This window comes from Falco biarmicus, chromosome 3 (assembly GCF_023638135.1).
Source record: "Falco biarmicus isolate bFalBia1 chromosome 3, bFalBia1.pri, whole genome shotgun sequence".
In the NCBI taxonomy this organism is placed as follows: domain Eukaryota; kingdom Metazoa; phylum Chordata; class Aves; order Falconiformes; family Falconidae; genus Falco; species Falco biarmicus.
Window position 1 is genome coordinate 31014179 of NC_079290.1, and position 26573 is coordinate 31040751.

A 26573-nucleotide genomic window follows, 5' to 3' on the forward strand; every position below is an offset into this window, starting at 1 on the left:
CAGGGACGAGTGTTACATGACAGCAAGCAGTCCACAAAGCTGCACTAGAGCGTCAGGTGCCACCCACATTCAACTCATGCCAACTTCGCAAACTTGAATTCAGGTCTTCTTCAAACAAGCCATTGTGGAACTAGCTGAAGTTGCTTCCAGCCTTCTGTACAGTTTGTAAAAATAAGGGGTTTATTATAAGATTTCCTCTATTTCTAAAGAGAAAAGATTCTGGACTGTAAATGTTGTATAAAAACTTAAATGAATTTAAAAAATAAACTCTTGAAAGTTTTTTTCATTCCTGCACATTTTATAATAGTTCTGCCCAGCATTAGTCTAGAAGTAAAGTTTTGCCATTGCTTGAAGAAACTTCTTTTTTCTTCTCTGCGCAGCAAGCTGCAGGACCTCCTCAGGGTTGCTGGCATTCAGCTCCGTCTGGCCGATGGCTTTTATCTTGAAACAAAAGAGGAGATATCACTAGCAACAGGCCTTCCGCTCAGGCTCTGCCATTACACAGCACCCTCAGCGCCGGTGCAACAGCTGCACACTGGCATCCAGGTGCTATTAAGAATCGCCCAACAGAATTAAAATGGGAAGCGGCCATTCTTTTCAAAGGCGGGCTCAGGGAGGGCAAGGTAACTAAAGGCAAGCCCACTGCCTCCAAGCCCCCTGCATGAACTTACTGCTATCTGGCGCTTGTCTGTCTCGCCCCTTTTGTGGTGGAGATCTGAGGGTGAGTCAAGGAAAGAGAAGGGGGTAGGAAACAGACTTTTCCAGCCACGAACACCCGGTACGAGCCTTCTGTAGTGCTATTCCGTTGAAAGGATACATGTCAAATACTCCAAGATGGTGACATCCCAGATGTATTCGTAGTAAGAATCCATGGCATCATGGCTGAAAGAGTACAGGTTAGGTAATTAACACATGCAGATGCTGTGTATTTATCAACTTTGCAGCAACATTTACCTGTTTTGTTCCTGCAGTGCCTTAAATGCAGTTTTATAGTCTACTTCTCTGAGGAACTGGCATAAAATGGCTACCTGTAAGGAAAGACTCTGGGTGATTCTGACAGCATTAATTCCCCAAAGACCGAAATCTTCTACACAAGACCTCAGTAATTCCCCCCCTTCCTACACTCAAGTGCCCGTTTCCACAACAAGTTCTGAGCACCTGAACTTCGAGAGCATACGCAGCTCATTCCAAAACATCAACAACAGAGCGGCCGCTAAAGGGAAGAAGAAGGGGGTTTACTCAAACCCAAATGCATTTAACAGCTGTTACATCAGTCTAATACAAGGCTTATTATTTCTTGGGGTTGTTCATTCTCCACTGCAACAGCCACATGGGGTTATCATGAGGAACGAGGCCAGGTTCCCAGCACCGCCCCACAGACACTGTACTTTTTCTCAACTCTACCAAAAATTAAATAAACCTGTAGCCTAAGAGAAAACCGGGACAAACAAACCCCTGTGACTATTTCTGCTTTTTACAACATTTCCTGGTATGTGTTTATTTACTCATTAATCTCAGTCCTTTTAGTGTCCTAGAAGCAACAGTAACAACAAAATTACTTTATTGCTGATTGCATTTGGATTCAGTTTTACTTTTTAGAAAATTCCTCCCCTGCCTTTTAACATCAAAGTAATTATAAACAAATGTTTTAGTTAATGCCATGCTTCACCTCCTTACCTGGGTGTGACAGTTGAGTAAAGAACAACACTTGATCATTCTTTTTATCACCTACAGGATAGTTAAAACACAAGTTTTGAAATGACAGTATTGGAACACAAACAACAATCCCCCCCCCCCTTTTTTTTTTTTTTTTAAAATACAAGGGATCAGCTAAACAGCTACTGCCATTCTGAGCTGGTCTGCCTGCCCAGCCCTGCCCAGCCTGGTGGAGCTGGGGGATCCCCACACCACACCGTGATGTGTGCGCTCTGAAGCTTTTTCACCTGCTCACTACTGCACTGGAGTCCAGTGCCAGTGCTCTCCTCGCTGGTAGCTCAGCACGTTCAGGCTATATGAACTAAGAGAGAAAGCCTGTGCTTCAGCAAAGGAGAAGCTTCAGATTTTCTACGGGCTTCAAGCAACAAGCAAAGAAAAATGGATCTATGATGATTCATATCTCTCAATGCATCAAGATATAAAACCTTACAGGCTACGGGAACGCAGATGCGTTGAGCAGTTTTGTCTCTATATAGAATTAGGACGTTGACTGAATCTAAAGAGATATTTCTGTACATCTAAACCCCATTTTAACTCACCTGGTCTGTGTATACATCTGGTGGCACCATCTTATTAAAGAAGTCTGAGCATACAGCTCCTGCCTGTAGATAATAGTGAAGGGCTGCTGAGTACTGATTCGTTGCTGCAATGGAAAAAACACAAAATAAGGCCTTAAAAGTAAACATAGCAGGTATTTCTAAGACTCAGATCAGTTGTTTATAGAATTATTCAGACACATATATTTCATAGCTGAATTCTACTGGGAAAGTGACTTGCATATCACTGTTTAAAAAGCACAAACACACAGGAGGTGGTAAAACAGTGATAGAAAACTACACAACTGGGAAAACTAGTAACACGGGCAAAGCTGTGCCTTTTGAGAATTACTTTTTATTCTTCAGATAGTTGATCTTAAATCCATCAAGCTTATGAGTGGAAAAGTAGTTTGCCTTCACCGGGTGTAGCACACGGGTGGTAGTGACACGGTTTAGTTGGTATGGGTTACAAGGAGCCAGCTGACCCCACCACACACATCTCGTGGTTAAGCACTAGTTCTACTCCCAGTAAGTTCTTACTGAACAACGCTCTCTGGTGAGAGCAGGCTGCTTGGCCGCTTTGTTCCTGAAACACAGACCTGACACATACCAGGCACGCTCCAACCCTTGCTCTTCCAGTACCAGCTTCTGAGGCTCCCTACAGAAATGCCCTCCTGCTGGGGCACTGTTCTACCTGGGGCCAGCAGTAAGTACTGCCGGTTTAGAACCTTGAATCGCTCTCCCATATACAAGGTGACAGCGCTAAACACTTGATTAAGACCCCTCCCCTTCACCCCAAGGGTTATAAAGCATCTTCTAGACAAATATGTCTCCTTTGGATTTCTGCCCATCTTACTGCACACCACAGACATCCTTCCAGTCCAAAAACCAGATCTGGGAACATGCACCTTGCCTCCCGTAGCAGCCCAGAACACCAGCACGTAGACGGCAGAGGCACAGCTATACCCTCTTTTACTGCCAGAAAAGAACAATCTGGCTTAAATGCCAAATTTCACTAGAGTGGTCTCAACAAATAATCTGAGTGGAGGAAACGTCCAACTACCTTTGAGCACGGGTACAGCCATGTCCTTCTCTAGCACATACACCAGGTAGTACCGTACTTGTCTGGCTAGCTTCTGAAAGCTCGTTCTTCAGCACCTACCGCTCTGCAGTCTCTTCACTCGCACTATGAAGTAAGCCCCATGAACTGACTCTAGACTGGGGGATAACTTTACAAAGCGTAGTATCGCATAGGCTGGGCAAGATTTCCCCAGGCAGCTGCTGCCTTGCTACAGTCTGGGTGTGTGGTGGTGCCCAGGATGTGAAACGCTGTGTGTGCTGCTGTACGTGCCAATTCTGCTGACTGCTCCCAGCTGAGGAGCAAGGGTAAGTACTGGGGGAGTGGCGGGGCAGGACAGAATGACATCTCAGCCAATGCCAGACCAGGAGTTTACGCTTCCTCATTTACAAATCCTAGATACCTCCCCAGATAAAATACAGATCCTCTCCACTCTGCTCATCACCTGCTCCAGCGAAGCCCATCTCCACTTTTAAAAGCAAGCACTATTCACGCAACTTTTTGTTCACTTAAAAGATTTGAATGTTAGGGGTTTGCGTAATTATACCACTCAAGGACCAATTACACTAAAAAAGTGAAGTTAACGATGACTCTTAAAGTTTCCCTTACCCTAAAAGCAAGTCCACATGACCCATAGAAAGCTCAGTCTGTCTGTAGGCTTAGACAACCTCCAAGACAAATTCACCTACACTATTTGCATCTAAAGATTTTAAACTCATCACCTGAGCTTCTTTTCCTAAGAGGAAATACAAGGAGAGTTATGTCAAGCAAATCTTAGAGACGTAAGGTACCCCAGTAGTGCTACAGACGTGCTAAAAATAGGCATTGGTTTCACTTACCAAAATAAATATCTGCCTGAATAATTAACCAGAAGTGGTTGTTTGCGTTGATAGTCAATGCATAGCTGACCAGCTCTTTTACTGTAACAGCCACAGCTTCAAAGTCCACCGATTGAAGACTAAAGGAAAAAAAGAAGAAAAACAATTCCTAAATGATTGGTTTGGGTTTTTTAAACACTAATCTCATTTCCCATCTAGTTTAAGTCCTAAGCACTTGCATTGTGTCAGGCAGAAATAACTCCAGGGAAGATTCAGCGTTGCCTAAGACTACTCTTGAATTGTGTCAGTGGAGCAAGTCTGACAGAACAAACACACCCCTCACAGACTTGGACAAAACGTCCTGTGGCTGACACCAGAAAAGGGATCTGTGCAACAACATACGTTCTCAGTTTCGAGAAGTTTGAAGACAACACCTGAAACCACTACAAATTTTTCACAGCATCTGCGTGAATAGCCACAGACAACAATCTGGAAACCTGTGGAACCAGCTTGGAAGGAAAAGCTGGGAATCGTTTGGCACATTGCTTGGGCAGCCTCTCCCAAAGTTCATGTGGAATCTCCATTTTTTCTAAACATGTTTTTTCTCACCCTACTGCTAAATTTTGGCAACACTGAAAACAACTGTCTTCTGCTTGACCTTATACACTGAAGTCTGTACCAGTAACAACGAGACTATTCAATCAGACCAATTAAAGACAGACTAACCACACTAAGCATTACACACACTCTCCCTCACGAGAGTCATCTCTCCCAAAGCATACACGGAATCTAAACCAGTGAGGTTCTAGTCCCACGGAGCATCTAAACTTCACTGGAGAACTACAGTTCAATCCAGCCAGAACAAAGCAATGGATACCATACGCCATGTAGGATTTTGGCTATTATTCACACACACCCCTAAAAAAAAAGTTATTTCCTATTAGAGTATTATATAGTTCACATAAACCCTCAGTTTCTTGTACCCACATCTCCACCAGGACCATCAGATTAGGAACACAAACCTCCATGCAATCAGACCAGTCTGCTCACAAACAGAATGGGGGTCAGCAATGCCCTCACACGGAGGAGTCACACTAACACACAGTAACTAACTGGAACCAAACCCACTACGAAAACATGTACTTAGAAAATTGTATTTTTAATTATCATCTTACTTGGGGATGGATGAGGGCCAGATGGAAATGTGCTCTGCTGCAATATCATTCACAATATCTTCCTAAGAGAAGAGAGATGGTAAAAGAAATTACAAAGATAAACATTTCAAGAAAGCCAAGTAGGATGCTTATGATATATACTAACCCGAACATTATGAAGTTTGACAAACAGGGACAATATTGTGGTTAAAACCAATGGTTCCTGTAAAGGAAAAAAAAAAAAGTATTCCCATGAACTAACAAAACTCCATTTTCTTTCCTAAGCTTTAAAGCTATGTAGGAAGTTCTGCAAATCATTATAACTTCCTATAGAAACAGAGCAATACTTTGTTAAGTACTTTGTTAAGAAACCTGCAACACAAGGATACGGTGATAAAGTTTCTGCAGGAAGTAGTTAATTCAATCTCCCCAACTAACTCCTTGTATATAACCTTTACTTAGGTTTTGCACATCTTTATGTTGTTTCTGTGGCTACTGCCTAACATCAAACTTAAGCTAGGTATGCTACAACTTTCTATGCATTTACAAACCCACAAGCTATAAACAATTTCCCATCCTCTTACTTCCGCTGCTTAGTTATGATGCAAATAGCACCTTCCCCCTCCCTCCAAAAGGTAACGCTTTGCTTCCTGACAGCTGCAATACACATACTCTTAATGTTAATAGATCTCCATTGTCAGAATTCAGGGTAAGATTGGGGTTTTTTTTTTTAGAAGCTGTTCCACACTGCTGTATGGCGGGGTATAGCAAATCCAGAAGTTTTTCAGCCATACCAACCACCTATATAGCTGTCTGATTTTCTGGAATTTAACAGGAAAAATCCAGAAAAACACTGTATCGAAAAGAAGTTCTGGTTGCAAACACATTCTCAAGACCACTATAACTTACCCGAAGCTTTTTGATGAAGGACAGCAATTCACTCCTAAATTAGGGACACAAATACACAATCATCCACAACAAGGAATATATGCAAACTTAATACACTGGAAACAAGAGTCAGTAAAGCAATTTCTTAACCTGTCAAAATACCCCTTCACCTGTAAGTTTACAAATGCAGGGTACAGAAGTGAAAACACTCAAGCAGGTCATTCACTTTTAATATAGTCACTAGCAAGTGTTACTTTTGTATTTAAAATAGGTTAAACAAGAGGTATCTATTATTCCACAAAGCTACAAAGGGCATGAAAATCACTACGTAGTTAAGTCAACCATTGACTCTTAAAAGGGAAAGCAACTGAACTGTACTGTAATTCTCCAAGCTAGGGCTCCAACAATGACCTACAGGCTTACAGAAGAGGGTACACAGTGATCGTTTATAATGTACATTGATTCCTTGTCATGCCACATCAGAAGCTGTCACCACAAGACAACCTAGACAAGCACAGCCTGTTTAGGAAAGGTTTCACTGCCCCTTTTCCATAACAACAACAGGGCCACTGTCCTTTGCTGTTTGGGTCAGAGGTGTCAGAAAAGGCTCAGTAAGCTAGAGTACACCTGTACTGCTTCCTTTGCCTTGCCAGAGCGTACAACTGAAACCTACAGCAAGCACGTTCCCCCCTTACATCCATCCCACAGCAGTGGAAGCGAAAGCAGCTGGTCTTTAGGCACACATTAACCTGATTAGCTCAAAGAAGGTAAAGAAACAGTCAATAATTTGACAGGGGCACCTTTCCCAAGTTTTTAACATAGAAAGTTGTTCAATATAATCATACATTCCAGAATTTACTCTAATGGGCAACTCATAATCAGGCTTGGAGTTAAGAACAGGCTGAAAACACTGAGTGGACAAATCAAGAGTCCCAAATCAATCAATCTATCAGTCAGTTAAGGCTAAGGCTGGCTGAAATTACCCCAGTCGAGAGTATTTTCTTCCTTTCCCTCTCCCCAGAAGCTCAACTGAACTAGAACTTCATTTCAAGACTGAATAATGTCTTTAGATTCAGAAAGCTACATCTAAGTATAGACACATGCTGTGAGCTAGGTGTTCAATACAGTTATAAAAGTAGCTAACTGATAGACTCAATGGAGACTGCAAAGCAATTCTATTCAGTATGAAGCCGACAGCCCCCCGTCGGTGAGCTAAACTGCCCTCTAGATGCCATTGACTTTACTGGGAGATCTACACTGATTGTAATGGGAGCACACGCATACATGCTTTGGTGTCTGTACATTGACCTGAATCCCACACACTCCTTTTCTCTCTCTGCACATGAAAGTCAACACATCACCACTAATAATCTGCCCACTGGTGGTATTGGATGTTTACTCAGAAAAGATCTTTAGCTGCTGTCACCGCAGCACTCCACACTGTGGAATCCAGGCAATTTCTGAAGGGAACATGGGGTCAAATATACAATTCAATCAATCTTTAAAAATAACGTAATAAACCCCCCATACCTGTACATAATGCCCAGTGTAGACTCCCTGTGTTTTATCAAACTCACTCTGCCATCATTCCCCCGCTTGTGCTGGTTGGATACACTGCAGATTTGTACGACGACTTCCCAAAGGTCTTTAGCTGTCCGTCTACTTTCTTTGGGACCCGGAAGTTCTTTGCAGGTAGCAGCCAGCAACTGCCCCAGCTATGCAATGCAACAGAAAAAATACAGTAGCTACAGTTTCTCTGAACATTGACTACAGCAAAGGAATTACTGGCACTTATAATGGCTAAACAAGTGATTTTAAGTTAGAAACCACAAAGCAATGTGACTGAACTCAGCAGAGGACATCGATGAGAAACCTGGAAGACAGGAATTAAACAGAGGATTGTTCTCTTTATTAGTTTCCTTAGGGTATATTTCATTACTATAGGCTCCAGAAAACAAGCTTTGTGCTCTGACTTAAACACACTGCATAAAACCTAAAGCCCACAAAATATAGTTTTACAAAGACTGGCTCCCTAGAATTCCCTTAACTTTCATATAATAATTAATCTGAACTGAAGCTGGCTCCCTCTGCTACACAGAAAAGCTGAAACTCAAAATGGAAATTAGGAAATACCACAGGTAAGCAGAGCAGGCCAAAAATTAATCTGTCCTGTAATGTGATCTGCATTCAGCTTCACTGCCTGACTCTGAAGCAGAAACATTGCTGTAAAACCATTTTAAGAGCAAAGTTTTTTTAAAAAAGGCAGTGCTTGAATGTCTCCAGAAATTCAACGCTGGTGTTGGGTTAAAAGATGGAACCATTATAGTGCATTTGGAAAACAAGTGTCTTAGGAACATGAAGCCTGAGACCTGCACGCTTCTCATACCTCCTACATGAATCTAGGCCGAGTTCCAGCCCAGAGGAGAGTCCTTTATGAAAGTGCTGCAGGGTTTCCATCAGCTTATGGATCATAACCACACATGACTGCTGCTTACGGAACCAACCTCAGCTAGCAGCCAACAAAAGGGCTGAGATGCAGTTTCTTTCATCTGTCCTTGCAGCACAGCCTCCACGTCTTTTGTCAACCGTCAAACCACTTGCTGCTTAGCCCTGCTGTCTTCTACACCAGACTGAATTCACTATAGCCACAAACCCTGACACTCTTGAGAGAGAAGGGTACATACTTTTAAAAGTACAAAAGACCTCAACAGGAAGAGTCAATTACAGCTTGACAAGGCTTTGAGACTGAGCACCCGTTACCTTCACATAAGGGTTAGTTTGAACCAGAGGTAATGGAACTTGCATGGTCAAATATTCATTCTCACACCAGTTTAACAGGAAGGCAACACATTCTTCAGCTATAACTTGTCGAAGAGGAATATCTGGAAGAAAAGAGGTTCTTTGCTTAACTTTTTTTTAAGAAAACACTGCTTATGAAAACAAGCAAAACCCATGTCCTCTAACTAGCCACTGCTGTTCCATAGTTAGTGCAAAAGAACACGATGCTTAGCCCTACAAGCGATCTCACCTCTGAAAATTAGGAGCAACAGCAGCTTCCTCTAACCACAACAGTACTATGTTACTCCCTCAGCGTGAAAACATGCAGACTGCTTTAACAACTAGCGAAACTTTTCAGGTAAAAATGCAGACATATTTATCCTGTTCAAGTCCTTCCAGTGGCATGAAGCAGAAACTGTCAGTGTTCAGTAATATGTAGGCATCATGACACTGCTGTTCTCATTTACAACTTCTAAAAACTAACTGAACTCCTAGAGACTCACTAAAACCAGCCTTAAACTTCATGATTGTTTTTTTTCCAATTATACACCTAAATGGTAAACCTACAATACAAAGTCAGGTTTATTTCCCTTTTTCTCAAATTTTGTGCTTTACTGCATCCCAGGAAAGACTGCAGTGTACTTACCGGGTACTCTCATTTCCAAGTATCCTCTGACTCTGCTTATAAGATCAGAAGGAGGACGTTCTCCAGAAACACCAGCTCCAGCTTCATGAGTATAAATGTCTAAAAGCAGCATTTCATTCAGCATGACTTGACGGAGTTTTGGAGAAAACTCTGTCACGAGTTCCAAGCAAGCAGCAAAAAGCTGTTTTGCATGGACAAAATCCTGCAATAAAAAGGATATGCTTTAATGATTCCTAATGGATTCGTAAGAGAAAAGACTAAGAGTCAAAGTGCTGTTTAGCTCTATCCTGGCTGAACCAGCCTTGACATCCATTATAGTTAGCACTGCTCAAGCATCTCACAATTACCATTTATATTTTTGAGTCCTTTGGACTTGCTATTAAGTTTAACAGTTCCAACAGTTCCAGATTTTTCAAACAAAGCAACAAGCTTAAGCAAAAAAATATCAGAAATAACTACTGCATATTAGGTACAGTTTGGCTTTAGTTCAGCAAACTATTGATATTGTCAATTACAAGGAAAATAAAACAGCATTCCAGTTAATTCCTTACGTAAAACAGCCAAAAGAACAGCATTTAGTATCAGTTAAGTCAAATCACTGCTGGGTTTAGAATCAATGTGATTTAGTACATCATAACCAAAACATTGTATGAATGAAATTAACTCCGGGTCCAACTCACTGGAAAGCCATGGTCCTTGCTCTACTGATGGAACTTTGTGAGACAGAAATATTTAACCCTTATATGACACACAGAGTTTGTGTACGACATCTCCCTTGCCCCTTAATTTTTCAATTCCTTTTCTCAAAAAAGGCTTCCCATATTTTCAGTGTTGTTACAATTCAATTGTCCAAACCAACTCACCAGTAACTTCAGATGGTTTGCTCACCTTAATTGTACAGCAGTGTAATCCCTTTGCCATAAGGATGTAGACCAAATCCCTAGTCAGACTGTCTTTGATTCCTAAAATAACATTGCCGTAAACATTTGGTACTTCCCACTGGGAGAGAAATACATAGGACATTTGCACAGAAAGAGGTTTCAGAATTCACATCACTGCTTAAAACATAAACAAAACTCAAATATTGAAAATGATTGCCAATTAAATGTCAACTCTTTCAGTTTTATATCTAATCCGAAGTAACATATGGCTCATATAGAAGTACAATACAAATTGCGAGCTCACCTACTTTGTTCATACTCTGAATATGCAACAATTGGGAGGGGGGGAAAAGCAAGAACAAACCCCCCAAAAAGACAAGAAAGCATTACATAAAAAAGGAAAATCTCTTCCTCTCTACTGCTCCGAGCTTTTAGTGACAGCAATATTATTTTAGTTTAAATTCCTAACTAGTCAGAACACTGAAAGCAAAAGCTACAGAAGCTTGTTTTCTCACAAGGAAAGTTTGTGGTAACAGCCAGTAGTTCCTTAAAACAAAAGTTTATATGTTTTATTGTAACACTTTTCATAGAGAATGTGAGTTTAGATAGGTATCATCATTCTTACTAAACCTCCATTATGCAGAGGGAAAAAAACCCCTCACACTGAAGATCTATGCCAAGGCTCACAATGACCACATTAAATAAATTACCTTATTAGAAACTGTCCAGAATTGGCGTTCTGAAGTCATACCATGCAACTCAATTAAGATCTGGCGAATCCTCCAAGGATCTACTGACAATATGAGCTGATGTTCAAGCTGTCCAATATTGACACTTGCTGAAGCTAGAAGAAAAGCAATCTCAGGTCTCCAGTGCATTCCTTCTTGATGTAAATGCTTATGTTTCTTTAGTATGTAACATTTTAAACATAACACAGTAAGACCAGCAGATACATTGATGCTTTTGTAGGCCCTGTGCATCCTTTCCTGCCCTTCCACAAACACCTTGCACTAGCTTCCCAGCTCCCTGACCTAAAGGGCTGCTTGCAATGCCCCCTTTCCTCACACCAGCATCTCTGAGTATTCCCTTACCCTTGCTTCAATAAAGCAATAGGTTCAAAAGCTGCACCAAAAAGTGTTCCCATACTGCTTTAATGAAAATATGCATTTTCTCAACTCATTTAAATCAATGCAAGACTGTATTAGAGCTGAAAAGGTAAGTTCTTTCCAGCCCCAGTCACCATCTGGCAGCTCTTATGTTAGCTTTGACTTGTGCAGCTGCACAGCCAGCCAGCTATGTCTGGGAAATGAACTGGCCGAAAAAAATCTGTGTTTCACTTTGGTAGGTTTAAAACTTCATCCAGATGGTACTCCTGGACCAGCTCGCCACACGGTCTCACAAGCATTAGCGCTGGTGTAAGTCCTGAGACAGGGCGGCCGTTCTGGGAACAGCTGTCACAGATTTTGTTCAAATCAACTGCCAATGAAAATTACCTGGGATATCATAAAAAGAAGTCACTGGTTTTGTACACAGGTTGATTCGAGGAGATCTCTTCCTCATTTGATCAATGAGCAGCTTCCGTTCATCATCTTTCAGCAGTTTTATGAACAGCTCATGAGATGAAATCATAAAGACAAGCTGAAGATCTTCCAAACCCAAACACAAGTTTCTAAACAAATAAAAAAGTTAATACATGAGCAGGAAGAAGCTGCTTATTTTTCCAGTTATAAGTTCTCAAAACATTTGTGAAAGTGTAAATTCATGTTATCTTAATATGGGTACAAACTTCAGAAATGCTGCCATTTTTCTCTTCAGTGCTTCCGAAGCATCTTCCAAGTTTATTGATCTTGAACAAACCTGAGAAAGAAAGCAGATAGTAATTAAGCAGCCTGTTAGAACTTTTAAATATTTAGTTACAAACAGTGTTACTGCCCAGTCCTGACTATTAGGATCAGCCTGTAACACACTCTCTCAAGTGAGGCAACAAAGTTTCTGATAAACACTGTAGCCATCACAGATGGATCAGGTTCTTTCAACCTGTACACAAGACAGGGTGTTTCAGATAACTGTGATCTTCCCCCAGACACAATTTATACTCCTTTACCTATTCCTTTGATACTTGGGTGAGCTGAAACCGAGTGCCACAGTATCAGTCAGCCTCACCAGATCATTAAGCACATTACAAAGCCCTTTTACGTGAGTTTAAAAAGAACAAGCATTTCTAAGTGCAAAACTGAAAAATTCACAAAAGTAACGGGGTTTGGGTTTTGTTTTTTTTTAATAAAACAGCAGTTGAAAGAACTAAATAGGTGAATTTAATTGCCAGCATGAAACTTTTTTTTGAGAAATACATTTTAAGTCCTAATGAAAGCAGCTGATGGAACAGCTTTTACTTGCTCTGAAGTACAGAGTACTGTCAATCAATTCCTGCCACATGATTGAAGAGACAAGCAAAAGACAAGGTTCAAATGAAGAAAAGGAGATATGAAAATAACAGCAAAGCAACCAAAGGATTAAATTTAGTCTGAGCAATAAGTTTCCTAAAAAACTTCACTGAGAGTAACAGTTTAGGTCTCACATATACAGTAACTTCAGGATCATTTCATGACGCGCTAATTTCTACAACAAAGCTGGTAAGGAGAAGTGGTCCATATCAACACACACTTATTTTTCTAATCTCTCTCTCTCTCTCACGCAGAGAATTTGTTTCTTTGTTCTTTGAAAACAAGTATTCAACAATATATCACTTAAAGATATTAATAGCAGCAATTTCAAATCCAAGCTGAAGCAACAGGTCAACACTGGTTCCTCCCCAACAGACGGCAATGCAGCTATGAACAGAGGCAAGACTGATCACAGAGTGTAATTGTACTAACTGCAAAGAAGCTGAATACAGTTTGAGAAGTTACCTTAAAATGTGTTTTTCTCAGCTTCAGAAATCTGAGCATTACTTGCAACAATAATACAGTTATGTGGGGAAAGATATCTCACTGAATACCAATTCCCCTTCTTTTTCAGCTAATTTCTTTACCTCAAGGAGGAAGTCTATTTTCTCTTTGCTGGGTTTCAGGAACAGCTGACAAAACTGAATATCAATTGTTCGACCCTGCAATACATCACAGACTGTATTGCACACGCAGACTTTGAAACAAACTTCATCCAGAGCATCATTCCTGCATGAACACAAAACTGAAGATCACAGAACGTCTCTGACAAACACAGAGTTGGTACCACAGCAAAGCTCCAGGCCCCAGATCCCATGACAAGTTTGCAGCACACGCCTCTGCTCAAGACTGCACTCAGAAAAATTTTACTTAGGATCTACTTCAGTTTACCCAGGACCCTATCTTCTCTAAAAGAAAATTCCCTCCCCGCCCACAGCTCTGTTTCACATGCAGGCTTCATTACCACTTTGGCCTGAGCACCACTAGAACTTCCAACTAGAGCAGTGCATGGCTGACAGCTCAAAAGACTTCAGGAATATTCATGCATCTCAGAATATAAAATCATTGGATGAAAATCAAAACAAATAACCAGAGCCTATGGCTTCCTTCTCTTAATCCTTCTCTGTGTGCCTTGTGCAGATTTCAAAGTCATGCTCATCCATCCTTTGTCTAACACTCATCACCTGAAGGCGCTCTGTATCAGGTATGAAAGCACCCCTAGACACTGCTAAGCTACAGCCTCTAAGATCACCTTAATTAAAGAGATGTTTATTTGACTTCTCTCTGGCTGAAGCGAAAGCTGAATTCAGTAACTACTAAGCTCTTACACAAGAGGCTGTCAGCATCGAGACTTCTTTTTCCTCACACGTTTGTAAAACTGAGCCTCTCTCACTTTTTCAACTGAAATACTGTAGGCACCTTTCCTTCGAGAAGAATTATCATCATGATTATATGGAAATGCTTTTCATATAGCCCTGATTCAAGTGCCTAAGCTCCACTGAAGGCTGAATTTTGGATGTGGCCATGTGCTCAGCATTTCTCAACTGGGAGCCGTCCACAAGCTGCCCTTCTAATGTGCCTAATTCTCTCTGCTTATTAGACATTTTTTGGTATTAACCATACTAATCCTTCAGCCCTGGGCTAGTTCAGCAGTGCGCAAGGCTCCTAATCACAGGTAACTACACTGCCAGTGTTCCTAATGAAGTACGTCTCCTACAATATTACTGCTTAATATCGTTAGCCTGACCAGCTTTGACTTCAAGTTTTAAGACCTCTAAAGAGGCATTAACTTAGTTATACATTGTATATATATGTATGATAAATTATGACACAAATAAAAAAAATAAAATCAGTAAAGTGGTAAAATTAAGTGTTAATGTTCATTAAATTTTACCCATAAGGCACAGTGAGATAAGATCAAAACACAGCTCCTTAGTTGGACGATGTAGTTTAGACCATTACTAACAGAAATACAGGCTGAAGTTTCTTGTACATAAGTAATTCGTTGTTAGAAGATTTTGTATACTTTCCATGAAAAACATAACTAATGAAAATTGCTTTTCATCATCATTGAACAGATCATTATTTAACGTCTCACCCTTGTTGAGCTTTTTGGAAGAGTTCTCTCAGCACTGATTGCCTGAACTGAACAGGTAAGCTGAGGGTTACATTATCTTCAAGAAATATCTTCACTACGTCCTGTAACACAAACACAACTGGAATAGTCAATGGATAATGCAAAAGATACAGATAAAGTAATTTTCCATCTGGTAAAAATCTTCAAACTAACAGAAGTGGCTTGCACCCATATGTAATGCTAAAATTCATTAAACAACCAGAAAGGGACCAAACAACAACAAAGTTCTCTATCATCAGAGAATCAAAGGAAAAAAAAAAACCAAACCAAAATACCACAAACTTGCACATCCCAGCTGCAACATTCCCTGAAACCCAAAGAATTAGATTCTACCTGAAGACTCCATATATCAACAATCTATTTAAATTGTACGGAATCCAAGCTATTTTCATCCAATAAGTATCAAATTATGTTATATTCTTATATATGTGTATTCTAAAACAGCATGTTAATGGTTAACAAACAAATTTATTAAAATCCATGTCAGTTCCAGCGGAATCATCTACATGGAATGATTAAAGAACCCCTCAAATACACGAGTTCATTTAAGCACCCTACCTGATAATTGCCAGATTTCATACAGCTATGGATTTGACTATAAGGAGTTGCCTGTTGAGATGCATCATCAGAAGATGAGGTAAGAACTCCACAGGCTTGACAGTACCCAGCTAACCGTTCTTCATCTATGGTAAAATGAAGTGATGATGAACCATTCTGAAAAGTAAGAGTTAGTCAAATCTTATTGGCCAAAATATTGTAAAACATAAGCTTAATTCAGGAACAAATGGAGACTTACAGTATCCCAAGTAACAGCAAAACAACAGAAGAACGTGCATGTACACATTTTTTTAAAAGTACACTTTTATACATGCTCTTTACAGCTTAGACCACGTTTAGTCTATTTAAATACAAATGTGAGTTTTGCAGGTTCTGAAATATAAATATGAAGCAAAATAAAAAAGGAAGCATACCTTAATTCTAAATTAAAATGTTGTATTATTTAAAAGGTCGGAACATGTACAAGTTGATTTCCAAGAAAAAATTAGATAAAACCAAAATATGACTTGCTGTATAGTTACCTTCCTCAAACACACGTCATCACAATCAAAATACCACAAAAGACACAGAATGTACTGTTCAGTTCAATTAATATTAGCACCGGAGCTATTATTCTTGCATTTCTTGGATAAAAAACATTTGTGTAAGAGAACATTCATTACAAAACATAGAACAAAGCAGCAATATACTGCAGCCACTTAATATAACTTCAAAGGCGGCAATGAGAAAAAACAAAAATTGCTGTCGAAGTCCCATGAATTTTCTTTAAAAACCATGTGTATCATTAACAGTTATTAAATTGCTAAAGAAGGAAGCAAAATTTAGACAAATTTTTTTTACAAGAGTTGAACATACATGCTAATAGAACACCCAATACCTTGGCAATCAACTCCTTTGTTTTGAAAAACTTCTCTTTAGCATTTTCATGAACAGCTGCATTTGTAGATCCTTGTTGAAAATAGATTGCACCCAAATCATAGCAAACCTGCAAATAGCATTTATATAAATCACTTTACCTTGGATATTTATATAACATTTTAAGTTTAGATTAAGTATTTCAGCTCAAACCTTACATGTACCTTAAACTACTCCCAGTTGTATCTAATGTACTGACATACACTGCATACCTTTCCCCACTTATTTCAATTGTTTGTTCTTTAACTATGACCTCAGTGTGAGTAATTCTGCACAGACATGACAAAATTACAGAATTATTTCCCCGTAATTGTTCACTAGAATGCAATAAGCTGCCCTTGTCATATAATGGTTTACTCCAGGGGGGTAGCATGGGGGTCGGTGGGTGTTGGGAGGAAGTAACAATATTTACAGTGTTGAAGAAAGCTCTAATAAATGTAAAAACCAAGTCAGTAATATCTCGTTGCATTAAAAAAGAACACAGAAAATTTTAATAGAAAAATACCACAATTTATCTCAAAAATTTTATCTAACACTTTCGCTAAAGAAATAGACACAAACTGAAAGCTTTAGCGTAGAATATAAGCTACCTGGCACTGTATCTCCTCTGCACTGATTTTCAGTCCAGCTGTGGAACTTTCAGTTTCTCCATTCACCATACCAGGCTCCATGGCTAATAAATCCAGAGTTCTTATAGTGTGCACGTAAAGATCTTTGTTTAATTTAAGTGCTCCTTCTAGGACCAGGATGGAATCAGCAGCTTGCTCTTTCAACTGTAGTAGTTCAAACACATTGAAAAAAATCAACCTCTTGGTATGGAGCTTAGCTCTGGGTTTAAATTAACACTAGAAATGTATCAGTACAGCAGAAGGATAGCACAAAAACCTGTCCTTATACACTTGTCTCATCGCTATGTAGAATCTACTCCTGTATTTCTTGTAAAACAAAGAAATCTGTGACTTCAATTTCAGGTACTCAGAGAAACAGGATCAAACTCTTAATTCCAATTGAAACAAAACATTTTTCTGTTTCACCTACACCTTTTTATACACTTTTGGAGCATTAAGTTATTCAACAATCAGATTGCAAACTTTAAGTTTTTTCACCGCTGAAATAAACCCAGCATCTACATGAACAACAAGATTTAAAAAAAAAAAAAAAGGATAAATTGGTTAAACAGTTAAAACATCATTCATGCTCATCTACTTGAAAAAATATGAACAAGTAAGAATTGTGGAAAATGTGTAATAAAATTAAATGATTCCAAGTAGTACAAGAGTAGGAAAATGAGCTAGGCTACTTATGGAAGTAGCTCTTTCTTGCTTTTCTCAAAGGGAAACGCTTGGGGCATAACTAGCATTCTCTTGAAAGTTACATACAGAAAGCAGTCAGCTACTAAATGCTTTTAAAAAAAACATTTTAAGTCTTGAGTTTTTCTGCCATATGATTTTGCAGCTCAAGCATGATATGGTCTTAATTACTAATCACACTCTGATTTTGTAGAGGTTTGCTCTATTCATTTGCCACCAACAATGGGCTGATGAAAGAATACTTCCATCACACAAAACAGATTTTATACTACATGGAGTGCAGAGACAACACCGTCCAAAATGCACACAGTGGGATTGTAGCAAATGCTAAGTGGCAAATATAATATAAATGTACTGACTCCAACAAAAGTGTGATGCCATTGTTTATTTCCTGTAAATTTACATGTAAATTCAAGCAAAAATAAGCAGGGGGGGAAGTCAGGAAGTCTCACCACTTTCAAAATATTTTCCGTTAGTTCCTTTTCTTGCTGCATCTGGTTCATCCTGGAAAATAAGCAGAAGAGGTCAAGATCTCAACTATAAAGCAAACCTGCATGTTATTTTACTTCATGTTCTAGACCACAACAATTCAGTCATAGTAAGTTTCATTTCATTACATTTTAAACATTATTACACAGATCCACTGACTGCTCTTAACCATCTATATCTGAAAGACAGCATTATATAACAAAAAGATAAGTTTTGAATGAGAATGTGGTTCAATAAAATGGAGGTTACAAAGCTTTGATTTTTTTTCTTTAAAAATCACATTGCTAGTATTAGCAAAATTATCATGAAGAAATCTGTTTCCACAGCCTCAAGTCCCTTGAAGCTTCACTATTTAAATCTTCTCGAGCATGTGTCAGAGGCAGAACTGTGTTCATGTGTTTATGCAAAAGCATTTTTAAATTATGCTCATGCAAAAGTATTCTTAAATTATTTCCCCATACAGAATTTTTTCATTCAGGATCAGACTTTGATACATATACGACAATACAAGATTTATAGTAAAATGAGTTGTAATAGTATTTTTAATTAGCATATTTAACAGACTCTCTCAAACAAGTATAGCCTAATGCTACGCTATAAAATGAACATAAAAAACATGAGAAGTACCACTGAGATACTCCCTACTATATCAGAGAAATTTGTAACATAAGTATCAATTCCAAGGACAGGTTGTAACTAAAGCCACAAAACTTTCAGAATGCAAAACTAATACTGACGTCAAATTCCAAATTATGGCCTAATGAAGTAAATTAAAATATTTCTATTATTTCTCAGGTTACCACACATAATGTGGCAAATTGCTACAGTAAAACAACCATATTAAGCAAGCTACTGTAAGTTAAAACAGGATGTGAGAAATGTAACCTAAGCTACAGAATAAGCATACCACTTAGGCAAATCACCATCTCTCTTTCTCCCAGATTTTTCATTCTTCTACAAATTCACAGCGATGGTAACACATTAAGAGTGGAATGACAGACAAGTACATACACATATCAAGCATGTTAACAGGAAAATAAGAATATACTTGAAATAAGTATGAGTTTTCCATGCTACAACTAGCCATTTTAAGCAATTTATGTCATTAACATGATTTAATCCACTGAGACATTAAATTTCTGATTACAAAATGCACACAAAATTCAAATTAATTGTACTTGTAACTTACACATTTAACTGAGGTGGACCAGGTTTCACTTGCTTTACAGGAAAACTACTTTGAACAATGGTCCTTATGGCCCTACAGAGAGGAGAAAATTAAGCCAAGAATGGTATTAGCCTCAGAAGCATAATAAGCAGATTACATGTCTCAAAAGTATGAGTTTATCTCTTCAAATACATTACACCATTAGAATACATTCTCTACTCAAGAGCACATCTAGTATTTCAGAAGTGCTCTTATGTCCATGAGAAGCTAAAAGACAGCAAGACTTTTATCTTTGTAAGGTGACAGTTCAAACTACTACCTTGACTATTTTTTTAGAGAACAAAACCAGCTGTAGAATAGCTTTTCAGACCCAGCTCCTCATTATAACCCACCTACAGATCACAAAGATATTACTTTCAGATTCTTTCTCCTCTATGAACAGAAGAAAACATTGCTTTGTTCGATGATGATTTTAAGATTATTGCCTTAAAGTTGCTTACCATCTGTTGTAGAGTAGTATTGCCATCGCAGTGGTTGGGGGTAAGCTGGAGAGGTCTACATCCACATGTTTAGTTCCTGGGGGAACTTTGCTGATACATAGAAGTTCATTCAGTAGCATGTTCAATACAGGAACAGACAAGCTATTAAAAAATAAATAATTAAAAGAGAGAGTTAGATACTTCATACAGTAATCCCACTTTTGGAATGTTTAAATAATATACAATACCATTCAGTACTATATAATTACTTAACATCCCATGGAAGTAAGGGTAGTAGGATGTTTATTTAGCATAATGAAATGCTCTGTATCAGATGGCAGTCTAGATCAGGTATGTAGGTCAGTTACCAGGTGTTAGCAGCAGAAGTTACGCCCAAGTGGAAGGCTGCCCCGACAGCTGAACTACTACTGTGCACCACTCTTACTCCACACAGACACATCCCCTGAATAATCAGTCACCTATAACAGCAGGTCCCAACTGGTGAGAAATGTTTTCAAAGTAGTCCCAACTCATACTTCCAGAAGGTAAACAACCACATTTCCATTGCAAATGGCATTTCATTCACATAAAGAGAACACTTCTCCATGCTATCATGGCTTATCCCCCTTTCTGCAGCATCCACTAACAAACAGTGAAGTTAAGACTAGGCACTGGAATAGAGCGCTGTAGAACACTGTAAGCTGCATTACGTAAAACATGCATTCAGCTGGGACAGAACTTTCCTTGATAAAATGAGAAGATATGCAGGCTGGACTGCATCACTCCAAGCTTTTGAGGCATAATTTAACACAACTGAAACATTATTGCTAATTTAGACATTATTTGAAATTAAAAGTGATGAGTTACTGCCAAAGCACCTTTGACCTTGTGAAAAACTTGCATTCTTTGCAACCAGCATAGAAAACGATCAGTGAAACTACACATTTAGCAACTAGAGTCAGAGTTCAGGTAAAACAAATTTTAGGTCTTGTGTTGTATCAGTATCCATGCCTGCTACAAAGGTGTAATTTTAAACTAACAAAAGCTGGTTTTACTGTGTGAGGTCCAGGAATCTTGTTTTCGTTGGCAAGAGTACAACATCATTCAAATGTTCATAACAGCAGAAATTTAAAAAAAACTTGGGTCAAGCCGTTATTTTTATTTCTTTTTAAATGCCATAACTGAACCTTTGAGTATAATCAGTTAAAACACAAGAGCAGTTTCTTAATTAAAAACAATTTTGGGCTTCACAAGTTAACAGAAGAGGAACTCTAGCTACTGTACAGAGATGCTAAATTGGTAGTTGAAATGACTTCATATTGTTTCTCAAAAAAACCACCACAGATGACAAGATTGTTTTGTCCAAAACCCAGAATCAGCCCAATAGTGTCATACCGTAGGACTGATTTCTGAATCAGGATTGTACCTCCATTTTAAGAAGTAAAGGTACTAACTGACAGGAAATACACCATGAATAAATGTCAGTTTAAATTTAAATTCCTCCTGGAAGAAGGGAAGCAGCCACTAAAATAAAGCAAGCTCTCCTGTACACATTCACATCTGCTTTCAAAGCTGAAGGTATATATATAAAGAAACCCCCTATTGTATACCAGATTCTTTTGTCCACGCTGTATTTTCACAGCTAACCACAATAAAGGTTTCTGTTCATTCTCTGCCGTTGTGCACTATCTTGCAAAGGTCTTTGGCAAGCAGTAATCTTCCCTCACAACATTAAGGCAGACAAATAGGATATAGCTTAACAGATGATAAAAATATTGGGGGAAGGTGGGGGTGGCGAGAACTTCATAGGTAAAAATTAATGACATCTCATTGTTGTGGCTTAACCCCAACCAGGAGGTGAACCAGAAAAAGGTAAAACCCATGGGCTGAAGCAAGAACAGTTTAACAACTGTAAATTGTCAACAGTTCAACAACCACAACAACAATTGTAATGAAGAGGAGAGAGAGAGAGAGAGGAATAAAACCCAAGGGAAAAAAAGCCCAAGCTATGCACAATACAACTGCTCACCACCCACTGACTGATGCCCAGCCAGTCCCCAAGAAATAACTGGTCCCTTCTGGCAAACTCCTCCCAGTTTATATACTGAGCTTGATGATCTGTGGTATGGAATATCCCTGCGGCTAGTTCGGGTCAGCTGCCCTGGCTCTGCTCCCTCCCGGCTCCTTGTGCACCTCCCCACCGGCAAAGCATGGGGAACTTGAAAAGTGCTTGATTGAGAGTAAGCACTACTTAGCAACAACTAAAACATCAGTGTGTTATCAACATTATTCTCATACAAAATCCAAAACACAGCACTGTACAGCTACTAGACAGCCTCTAGACAGCCTCTGTCCCAGCCAAAACCAGGACACTGGTTCCAAGCCCTTTTACTGCTCATTATAGTACATTATTAAATAAATTGTAATACAAGTGAGGAATACAAATAAAAGTACACATGAAGAAACAAGCCCTACCAGCAATTTGAAGGAAAATATTTTTTTCAAAACACTTCTGAAATAAAAAAAAATAAAATCTATGCAACATTGTAAAAAGAAATATTTTCAGATCAACTCAAGACGACTTTTTGGGTGGGTTTTTTTTTTCTTCTTTTAAAGAAACTTGTAACATACTCAGAGCCAATGTTACTTTTATGTAATGAAGAACTTCTTCCAAGGCGTCTGCAAGCCAAATGATTTGTTTAGTAACTTTATCAGAGGGCAGGAAGGCTCTGCAGAGGGGTCTGGACTGATGGGCCGAGCTCAGCTGTAGAAAGTTCAACAAGGACAAGTGCCCGGTCCTGCCCTTGGGTCACAGCAGCCCCAGGCAGCGCTGCAGGCTGGGGCAGAGCGGCTGGGAAGCTGCCTGGGGGAAAAGGACCTGGGGGTGATGGTCAACAGCCCGCAGAACATGAGCCAGCAGTGTGCCCAGGTGTCCAAGGGGGTCAACAGCATCCTGGCCTGTATCAGAAACTGTGTGGCCAGCAGGACTACAGAAGTGGTTATTTCCCTGTGCACTGGTGAGGCCACACCTCAAATACTGGGTTCAATTTTGCAAGAATCTTGCAGAGAAAACTCACTGCAGGAAAGACATTAAGGTGTCCAGAGAAGGGCAACGGAGCTGGTGAAGGGTCTGGAGCACAGGTCTTGTGAGGAGCAGCTGAGGGAACTGGCGTGGTTTAGCTTGGAGAGGAGAAAGCTCAGGGGAGACCTTATTGCCCTCTACAACCACCTTAAAGGTGGTTGTAGCAAGGTGGCTGTCAGTCTCTTCTCCCAGATAACAAGCGACAGGACCAGAGGAAGCAGCCTCAAGTTACACCAGGGGAGGTTCAGATTGGGTATTAGGAAAAATTTCTTCAGCCAAATGGTGGTCAAACATTGGAACAAGCTGCTCAGGGAACTGCTGGATTCACCACCCCTGGAGGTGTTTAAAAATAAGACATGTAGACATGGCATTTAGGGACACGGTTTAATGGTGGTCTTGGCAGTGTAAGGTTTACAGTTGGACTCGATCTTAAAGGTCTCTTCCAACCTAAATGATTCAATGATCCTATGCAAATTACAACTGGGGCAAGCAGTGCCCTGCTAAGATTTTACACAGCTGAAGTGCACCTCCCTAATGTGCTTAGCACTGCCAGAGTAAAGAAGTTCCCAACAGTTCTACCTCATCAGAGCATTCAGCAGCTGAAATTCTTTGGTTTAAAAAAATTAAAAGGAAAAATGCAAAGGTGGAGTTTGTCTATTTCAATCAGTCAGTTCAGTGATCTAGTTTGCAGGTATATAGAGTTCTTCACATGAACAAAGCCGGAGCAATACCTCCAACTTTAAGCATGCCAGAATGGAGCAACTTGCCAATGAAGAAAAGCATAACCTAAAATTCATCTTTATGCAGTTTAGTATGTGGATCTTAATATCTAAAGCCCACAACTCTTGCTCTCTGAATTATAAACAGTATTGATCTGCTCACAGATATTGCCTTTATCAAAACCTTTTTCTAACTCAACAGATGAAATCCAACTTTATTTCAGCTGTCAGACCCAAAACTCTTCTTAATGGTAGAAGATACTGTCAGAAGAGGGAGCAAGACAGACTTTCATTTGTTAAAACAGAGATCTCTGGCAACTTCAGTTTAGTAATTTCAGCATGAAGATTTACAGATTATACCTTTTCTCCAACACATCCAAATCCCACTTCAGATGAGCAGCAACTTTAAGAGCAAGAAGTTTTAAGATGCGGTTTCTTTTGTTATCGGGTGGTGGCTGAACTTGGTTCTGTTCATTCACTGATGGTTTTGAAGCTTGTTCCAAGAACTGGACAATCAGCTGTACAGGTGGTGGATCTGCAAAACACAATCACTTTCCAAATTCTTTGTAAGCCCAGAAATCAATTTCTTGTTGCAGCTAGGAACAGGGATCTATCTCCTTGTCACTTATACAGCTGACATTGCCACCTGGCAGATTCTAACCCCAAGGGTATCTTGCTTATGCCGACCCAAATCAGACTATTAAGATACCTTTGTTTAACCTCCAAGTTTACTTGACCATTATAACCAAGCTCTCAATACTTTAATTTATTCTATTTTGTATTAATTTTCTGTATTTGCATCTACAGAAAATAAGTGTTGCCTATTGAGATCACAAGTTAGCTGTTGCAAAAATATCCACCTACTCTTAGTTTTCCTCTGTATTTTAAAATATATTTACAAGCAGCTGCTGGTACCTCTGAATACATTTAGAAGATACTTTCAGACCAATTAAACAAAAGTCCCCAAATCTCTCTCTTACGGTAAGATAGTCTCTCTAGTACCTTTGTGCTACTTTGAAAAATTGAAGCCAAATCATAACTACTTCACTCTCACTGAACTTTGTGAAATGTAGAACTGGTATTAATTATTATTTAAAATCATAAAATAGCAGTGTGAGATCTAAGCACAAAGATAAAGGCTGACTATACTTAAATTTACTTCTTGCAGAGGCAATACTGTCCCAGCTTTTCCCGTTTCCTCCACCTGCCTGTGGAATTCAGGTACTGGAAAAGGCGATTCCCACTTATGATTGTCAAAAGATCTGCTACTTTTAAATAAGGTCACTTTCTTACAATACATCAGACTAGGTTTCTATTCATTCCAGGTCAAAGATGACAGAGCAATTTCGGTGCTGAACCTTTAGGACTCTAGTTCCTGGCGCTAGCAAGACTTTCACGGGGGTAAAACAGCTGCAAATTGCAACGATTTCGACAAAGAACACTTCACATTATAAAAATAAACAAATTGTAGCATTTCCACAAACAAAATTCACATATGCGAAGGGAGAAGTGATCCACCACGCAGGAAAGATAGAGAAATTACGTTATTAAACAGGAAAGTTGACGTAAAACGAGACAAACACATTTGCGCTTGCTAACGCCGCGCTGGGCCCGCCGTCCCCGCCTCGCCCTCCGCACCGCGCCGCCCCCAGCCCCCCGGGGCCGCCCCGGGCCTGCTCCCGGGCGAGGGCTCGCCTCCCACCGCGTCACCGGCGCCGCAGTAGCGAAGCCCCCCGGTGCCTCCCCGAGGAGGGCAGCGCGGGAGGCGGCGCCGGTGCGCGGCCGGCAGCACCAGCCGCAGGCCCCGGGAAGGCGGAGGCAGCGACCGAGCGGCGTGCCGCAGCCCTGAGGGAAGGGGCCCGCGGGGAAACGAGCGAGCGGTTCTTCCCCGGCGCCCGCGGAGGCGCCGGGCAGCGGCGCCGGGCCGCGCCTCAGGGGAGGTGGCCGCCGGCAGGGCCGGGCCGCACGCACCGGGAGAGGGCTTCTGCAGGTGCTGCTCCAGCAGCGCCTCCTCCAGCAGGAACTCGAACCAGGAGGTCTGCGGCGGCGTGCAGGGCCGGCTGGAGGTGGCGGCCTCCCGGTCCGCCGCTTCCGCGCTCATCGCCGCCACCGGCCTCGCCCGCCCTAGGTCCAACGGCGACAAGATGGCCGCCGCCCCCCCTCCGCGCGGGCGGAGCCCCGGCTCATAGGGCCGCCCCCGGCCCGGCCCAGCACGGCGCGGCGGCGGGCGGGGCCGCGTCCCGTTACCTCGCCGGTCACCTGCGCTGTGGCTGCGGCGGGCAGCGCACACCCCCGGGAGCCAGCCGGGTGGCAGGATAGCCTGACCTTCATCCGCACCGGTGTGGGGCGTGGGCAGCCCCCCGCCTCACCGCCAGCACCGCCGCAGCGTGCCCCCCCTGCGTGTCCCCCGTGGCCGGGGTCCCTCGCGGTGTCGCTCCGAGGCCCGGCCCCGCCGGAGCGGCGGCTCTTGCCGCCCGCCCTGGCAGCGCAGCCCGCAGGCCGCGGGCTCGTAAATCCTCCCTGGCCTTACCTCTCCCTCCTCCCGCCCCTTCCCCTGCTGCTGCCGAGTTCAGTAACAGTAAATACATGTTTCGATGTGTGGTGACGGCAGTGAGCTAGAGAAGGGGGCGGGAGGGCAGTGCCCGGAGCGCGGCCCTTCCAGTGGTCAGAGCGGGCTCCTGCCGCCCAGCCCAGGGCAAAATGGCTGGCGGCCTCCGGCTGGTGCACACCTTCACGCCTTATGAAAAGGCGGAGGAGCTGAGACCTCCGTCCATGAA

General features: G+C 41.0%; 1 protein-coding gene across 1 annotated transcript; it reads right to left on the reverse strand.

The window, feature by feature from the left end:
* Positions 1-152: 152 nt before the first annotated feature.
* On the reverse strand, positions 153-25965 carry INTS8 (integrator complex subunit 8). Its single transcript, XM_056331173.1, has 27 exons — positions 25768-25965; positions 24157-24331; positions 20017-20157; positions 19538-19609; positions 18312-18363; positions 17140-17322; positions 16512-16619; positions 15635-15790; positions 15038-15138; positions 13527-13668; positions 12282-12352; positions 11989-12164; positions 11206-11339; positions 10503-10613; positions 9615-9816; positions 8951-9072; positions 7721-7905; positions 6212-6245; positions 5469-5525; positions 5324-5385; positions 4170-4288; positions 2256-2359; positions 1678-1728; positions 955-1028; positions 818-882; positions 672-715; positions 153-441 (listed from the first exon to the last, which is right to left on the reverse strand). The coding sequence occupies exons 1-27, from the start codon at positions 25895-25897 to the stop codon at positions 325-327; spliced, it is 2988 nt and encodes a 995-aa protein (XP_056187148.1). The 5' UTR covers positions 25898-25965; the 3' UTR covers positions 153-324.
* Between the last annotated feature and the right edge of the window lie 608 nt (positions 25966-26573).

What these genes read in the sequence shown, in the direction of transcription:
- INTS8 (XM_056331173.1), bottom strand. Translation starts at nt 25,897, where the DNA reads ATGAGCGCGGAAGCGGCGGACCGGGAGGCCGCCACCTCCAGCCGGCCC. An exon ending in TTCCAAAAAGCTCAACAAGG is followed by an intron (nt 13,669 to 15,037) that starts GTGAGACGTTAA and finishes GTGTTCATGCAG; the next exon opens with GAATGATGCTCTGGATGAAG. An exon ending in ACACTGGGCATTATGTACAG is followed by an intron (nt 6,246 to 7,720) that starts GTATGGGGGGTT and finishes TCCCTAATTTAG; the next exon opens with GAGTGAATTGCTGTCCTTCA.